Raw genomic sequence first — 6,627 nt, 5'->3', positions numbered from 1 at the left:
ATGCAAACTCAAAAACCTCTCTTTACAATAAACTCACCATCTACCGCGCTAAAATCAGACCTATCATTACCTACGCCTCCCCCATCTGGGCCACGGGGAACACCAAACGTCTGGAACAATTCCAAAATGCAACGCTCAGACGATACACCAAAAGTCCATGGTTTGTCAGAAACTCGATAGTAAATTCAGGCACGAAAATCCCCCCACTTAGGAAACACATAGTCGATCTGGCCAAAACTTTCTTCAGCAACCTAGCATCAAACCCCAACCCCAGCATCTCTAGCCTGGGTAAACCCAATCCAAGCGACACCCTCTCCAAATACCCATACCCCATCTCCATTCTACTCCCCCCCTAATGTGCGGGCTTAAAACAATATATTTTTAAAAATAAATAAATAAATCACACATACCAAAATAAAAAAAAAAACAATCTCACATCACTCAGTCGCCTAAAGGCAGCCCGCACATAGGGCACAAAACCCCCCCTCCAGGTACCTGCGCACTTCAGACAACGAGAAAAAAAGCTCCTAACAAGAGACTTTGCACCTCGGAAAAAATAAAAAAAATCCATTACATATCAAAGCAGTCAGTCAGTCATCAATCTGCCATCAGTTAACAAGGTGCTCAACGAGTGATAATCCGCGCACCTCACTTGCGCGAAGGACATTCTTCCCGGCTCTCATCATGGACTCCATCGGGACATCATCATAGCGCTTTGGCCCAGATCGCCGTTCCTGGCCAACGCTACGTGGATTACAGCGCCCTGGTTCCAGCGTCTCTGACTAGCGCTTCATCCACGCTCCATGACCACCACGAGGACACGCAGCATCCTCACTGGTCTACCAGCTCCCCCTTCAACCACCTAAAAGGTCCACCGTACCTTCGGCCTTCCCGTCAGCACTGGAGTACTGATTGCCAAGATCGCCAGTGCCTGACAGACAACGAGTCCGGTCACCAGCGCCCGGCGTCGACTCACAGACCCACGCTTGACCTGCCATCACCGCCTGCATCCGGAGAATACTACATCTATCCTACGCCCACTCTCATCACGGCCCTGACTCATCAAATAAACACTCTGACCTTCACGACACGTCTTTCATTCCGTGCCTCCTCACCAGATCACCAAACCTCTATCCTCGTCGATGGTGTGTGACGTGCTTTTGTTGCACGCAATTTTTTTTTTCTAAATATTGACATATTTATGGTGAAATAGATAACCAATTTGCTACGTACAAAAAGCCCGAAGATGTCGATCTAGTGAGTGGTTTATTTATGGGTCTGTCCTTGAAACTAATTTGAAACCGTCGCCCAATTCCGTTTTCTTTAAGAAAAAAATAATAGATTTCACTGGCGTAGAATTTGACATTTCACTCAAGGCCACGCGGGAAACGCCACGGTCGCCGAAATAAGTTAAATTATATCATTTCGTGTCTAAAATATTGCTTGTTAAAGTTCTTTGTGATAAACATATAAATCCAGTGAAGTGTTAGCGAGTTACAAACTGGGATGGTCCGATGCTAAGTGTTAGCGAGTTACAAACATATCGATGCTCTGTAGGGAACCCGCTTGCACAGCGCGGGTGTAAACTGTGCACCCTAAAGTTTTAGTTTGGACTTACGGAATTCAATATATTCAACTTGATGTACTACCTACGTAAGTTCATGTTTAAAGTGAGTTAAAAATGTTTTAAACATGTTGTTTAAATTAGGCTTAAGAACAAAAGGGTAGATTCATCTAAATAAAACACTTTGTAGAAGTTGAAATTACACCGAATTTATTGTTGTTTTTTCCAAAGTTTATATTGCTACCGACACTCTGTGGAGATTACTCCACCAACGGAGAGCGAAATATAATTGTCACTTTGGGTTCCTTTAGCTAGAAACTATCGAAGAGAAGTGAGTTCCTTGTCAAATTCACTTTAATAACATAATTTCGCTGCCTTTAAAGAAGGTGCAACTAGCGACATCTATATTCTAAATCAATTATTCTTTTTAATCATAATTGGTTTGAATCTCGGAGCAATTTTCAACATACTCCGGGCCAAATGGAGCAGATATTTTTCAAAAAAAAAATTATCGAATTTTATTTTCCAATAAAACAACCTAAGAATTATATAAAACTAATAAATTATGAAATAATAAATTAGAAAATTACTGCTGTTAAAACAAATTCATTCTAGAATACAAAAAAATTGTAGTTGCAACTAAATCTCAACAGAAATCTTATGTAAAAAAAAAGAAAAGAAAAAGAGAGAGAGAGAAAAATCCACATTACAGTAATCATATATTAAACCATATAGTATGGACAACACAACAAAGGTTAATAGATTCCAGGTCATCCTTCTTATTCATATTGCTCATTACTGCATTTTGAAAAGTTTTTAGTTTTCAATTAATTAAGTTCAATATGATTGTGTTATAGACAAAGTGTTTTTTATACATTTTCATGAATTTTTAACTATCTTCCTTTTTTTTATTTCACGTTCTAATCACATGTTTTTATTTTTTATTTTAAACCAAACAATGTTTTTTATTGTTCTTTTTAAACTTGAAAAGACTCTTTCAAGCCTTGTGTTTAATTTTTCTGTCGCGTTTGGCGCTTAGACTGCGCCTGCTCCGTTGGGTGGGTATGTTGTCATCCTCAGTTTATCGTTGTAGCCTATTGGTAATAGACATAGCTTTGAAATCGCCCTCAGCGTAGTTCCATGAGCTGTTTTCAGAGTAGCCACACGGATCCTTCCGTCGGCTCCAGGATGTCCTGCTGTTACACGTCCGAGTTTCCATACACAGGGTGGTAGGTTGTCCTCCTTCAAGACCACCATGTCGCCAGGCTTCAGCTGCTTGTGAAGTCCGCTGGTCCACTTTGTTCTGCCTTGGAGTTGAGCCAGGGGCCTTAGCATGAGAATCGATCGAACTTAACGATATCGGATTGCTAAGCGTATCTACCGACCATTTTATAACGACTTCCCTAGCATGAGAACACTATTGATATCTCTAACGACATCGATAAGGCAATAAATACAAATCGATATACGCTGGCAATACTGGGACGGAATTGTCTATGAATTGGATAGACGTCAGACGTCAAACGTCAGATTTCAAGCTTGATCATTGTAACCGCCTTGTTTTTTTAATATTTTACGATGTCGCAAGCAATGGTAGCTGGGTAAGTTATTTATTTATCTTTTTATGTGAAAGAATTTCCATTATTATCAAAGAGATATACTTACATTCTATTGTGTCAAAATTTTGAAGTTATTTTTACTAATATTTCAATCATACGCAGTATTTTAAGATATTCAAAATGCTGATATTATGATTTCAGGAAGAGAGTAAGGTCGACGACCAGTCAAATGGATTTGCTAACCAGCTATATGGCTGACCATTCGGAGTTCGCCGCTGGAAGGTTTGTGGGACCTCAGGGTTCCAAAAAAAATCAGGAAATGTGGCGGAATTTGGCGGAACAACTGGCAGAATTGGGTCCTGCTAAGTCAGCCGAGCAGTGGAAAACAGTGAGTATTTGTACCTACCTATACAAACTGGTTGCAGCAAACTTTGCTGACCTTCTAATATAATCTATCATCGAGACACTTGATATAAAACCGTAAATCACTTTTAACCTGACATTATTTTTACATTTTACAGACATGGCGTGACTTAAAATGTAAGTCGCGTGCCCAAAATGCCGATGCCAAGCGAGCTGCCCTCACGACTGGAAACACTGCCGAGATACCGGTGTTAACTGACCTGACACAGAAGGTCATCAACATCATCGGCAGAGCCAGTTCTGAGGGCAGCGGACTTCCAGAAAGCTGTATAGGAGAGGGACCTGAACTCATAATGCAGGATGTTGAGGTCACTAATGTCTTAAAATGTTAATATAATATATTCTGTCAAAATTTAGTTGATCTTTCATTATCAATGAAAATTATTTGTGTGTTTTACAGTATTCCGATGAAGTTGGAGAAGGGCCCACAGATTTCCAGACGGCGCAGTTAGCTTCCCCTTCTCGCCCGAGCAAGAAGAGGAAGCTAACTGACAAGCCAGATGTGGGGGTTCGGATGGTGATGGCGCAGGAGGCTAGAAACAAATCATCCAAGGAGCTTGTGGGAGCTATTAATAATTTCTCCAATATTTTTAAGGTATTTCCTATTTCTCTTCGAATCACTCCCAAATACAGCGCTACACGTGTAAGTTGCCAGATTAAAATATAAAGAAATAGCGTCAAATCATGTTTAGGCCACCGCCAACTTATAAGTGTGGCACTGTACTTTTAAATTAGAATTAAATCTTAGTAGAACAAAATAAAATGCCCAGCTTTGACTTATTTCATTTATTTATTGTACTATTCCCAATGTACTATTTTTCCATTTTGCGCGGTGGAGTTTTTATTGTTCTGTTTGTTTAGATATTCTTTGTGTTAAAAAAAATTAATAAACATGTAAAACCCAGCTTGGCGAGAAATTCAAAATGAATAAATTAATTTATAATCTTCCTTTTAGTATGTCGACTACCTATTGTTATTTAAATTAAATTAATGAGTTGTTATTTATCATTTCAGAGTTCAATGGATCGATTTGCTGACATTTTTGAGGTATTTCCTGTTCCTTTTTGTAATTATTTGTCAGGGCACCCCGAGACCGGGCAAGATACAGTGGTCTCGTCTCACTGGCACTAATAACTAATTTACTATAGAAGGTAAATTAAGTTAGTAAATTAATGAATTATCATCTCTTGTTTCAGAGATACACGGCAGTGGAACGTGAAAGGGTTTGTTTACTCCAACGACAGTTGGCGAGGTATTTATTTGCTATACATCTATACAGGCTTTTAAAAACATTTAATGTACAAAACTGAACAAATTAAATTAAATATTGCATTATTTAATATGTCACTTGAGAGATTGCGAAGTATGTTCACAAGGGATGGAACACGATTATTAACAATTGTCCTTGGAGAGGCAAGCAGTCCAGCTAGGAGGTACGATGAAAGTAGAATGAATGAGATCTCTAATAAAACATTTCTAATTCTAGACAAACTCAACCATCGAAACAACCGTCAACATCATTTGCCAACTCGCCCAACTATACGTTGCAGTTGGAGTCGGAGGATGAATACGATTAGTTAAGTTTTTTTTTATAATTTTCAAGGTAATAAGTTTTTTGTATATTTTTTGTGTTAAATCTTTATTTTTATTAACGTTTTGTATGTTCATAATTTTTATGTTTCTTGTGAAAAAGTGAAACTCAACAACAAATGTCATTTTTTTACAATTTAGATACATACAATACAATATTTTAAAGTACTTGTTGTGTAATATTGCATGCAGCACTTTGCATATATGAATATGTACTTGATTAGTAGCAGTTCTTCAAACTCTTGCAATGTCTCTGTGAGGCGTGAATTGTTTTTACAATGTAGGTACATACAATACAATGTTTTAAAGTACTTTTGAAGTACTTGTTGTGAAATATTGCATGCAGCGCTTTGCATATATGAATATGTACTTGATTAGTAGCAGTTCTTCAAACTCTTGCAATGTCTCTGTGAGGCGTGAATTGTTTTTACAATGTAGGTACATACAATACAATGTTTTAAAGTACTTTTGAAGTACTTGTTGTGAAATATTGCATGCAGCGCTTTGCATATATGAATATGTACTTGATTAGTAGCAGTTCTTCAAACTCTCGCAATGTCTCTGTGAGGCGTGAATTGTTTTTACAGTGTTGGTACATACAATACAATGTTTTAAACTACTATTGAAGTTCTTCAAACTCTCGCAATGTCTCTGTGAGGCGTGAATTGTTTTTACAATGTAGGTACATACAATACAATATTTTAAAGTACTTTTGAAGTACTTGTTGTGAAATATTGCATGCAGCGCTTTGCATATATGAATATGTACTTGATTAGTAGCAGTTCTTCAAACTCTCGCAATGTCTCTGTGAGGCGTGAATTGTTTTTACAGTGTTGGTACATACAATACAATGTTTTAAACTACTATTGAAGTTCTTTTTGTGAAATATTGCATGCAGCGCTTTGCATACATGTATATTTGATTAGTAGCATTTCTTCAAACTCTTGCAATGTTTCTGTGAGGCGTGAATTGTTTTTACAGTGTTGGTACATACAATACAATGTTTTAAAGTACTATTGAAGTTCTTTTTGAGAAATATTGCATGCAGCGCTTTGCATATATGTATACTTGATTAGTAGCAGTTCTTCAAACTCTCGCAATGTCTCTGTGAGGCGTGAATTGTTTTTACAATGTAGGTACATACGATACAATGTTTGAACATGATGAAGCACTATAAGTCAGTTTCCTTGTTTAATATATCATCATTCGTGGGAGAAGTACTTTCGCACTAGTTCGTCTCTCACTCTGCGGGCTGCAACAACCCTGCTGACATCTTCAGGCTGGTGCAGCAGCTCAACCTCTCTTAACTCTACATTATCATTATAATCGTCTGTTAATCTGAAAAATAGAGAACAATTTATTAATATTTTGTACTGTTGCCTTACTTTTTTAAATGCATATAGTTCAACAAGGAAACTGACTTATAGTGCTTCATCATGTTGTATAGTATAGCACAAGTAATAATTATTTGACCAGCAGCATCGGGCTCAT

The 6,627-nt window shown here is 37.6% G+C and overlaps 1 protein-coding gene across 1 annotated transcript; it reads left to right on the top strand.

Annotated features, from left to right (window-relative positions):
- The first annotated feature begins 2,951 nt into the window (after nucleotides 1–2,951).
- Nucleotides 2,952–6,277, top strand: LOC149416287 (uncharacterized). The gene is made up of 7 exons (XM_089641610.1): nucleotides 2,952–3,165; nucleotides 3,325–3,511; nucleotides 3,645–3,854; nucleotides 3,947–4,141; nucleotides 4,561–4,593; nucleotides 4,743–4,798; nucleotides 5,033–6,277. The coding sequence occupies exons 1-7, from the start codon at nucleotides 3,143–3,145 to the stop codon at nucleotides 5,121–5,123; spliced, it is 795 nt and encodes a 264-aa protein (XP_089497736.1). The 5' UTR covers nucleotides 2,952–3,142; the 3' UTR covers nucleotides 5,124–6,277.
- Nucleotides 6,278–6,627: the final 350 nt, after the last annotated feature.

Source organism: Hesperophylax consimilis, chromosome 17 (assembly GCF_061612785.1).
Source record: "Hesperophylax consimilis isolate HC1 chromosome 17, BYU_Hcon_1.0, whole genome shotgun sequence".
In the NCBI taxonomy this organism is placed as follows: domain Eukaryota; kingdom Metazoa; phylum Arthropoda; class Insecta; order Trichoptera; family Limnephilidae; genus Hesperophylax; species Hesperophylax consimilis.
The sequence above is the reverse complement of the archived record's forward strand: the minus strand, read 5'-3'. Positions and strand labels throughout refer to the sequence as shown.

Bases quoted from the DNA above. Each gene is read 5' to 3' on its own strand.
- LOC149416287 (XM_089641610.1), top strand. From the start codon at position 3,143: ATGTCGCAAGCAATGGTAGCTGG. The intron at 3,855-3,946 runs GTCACTAATGTC...TGTGTTTTACAG, and splicing joins TCATAATGCAGGATGTTGAG to TATTCCGATGAAGTTGGAGA. The intron at 4,799-5,032 runs GTATTTATTTGC...TTCTAATTCTAG, and splicing joins CTCCAACGACAGTTGGCGAG to ACAAACTCAACCATCGAAAC.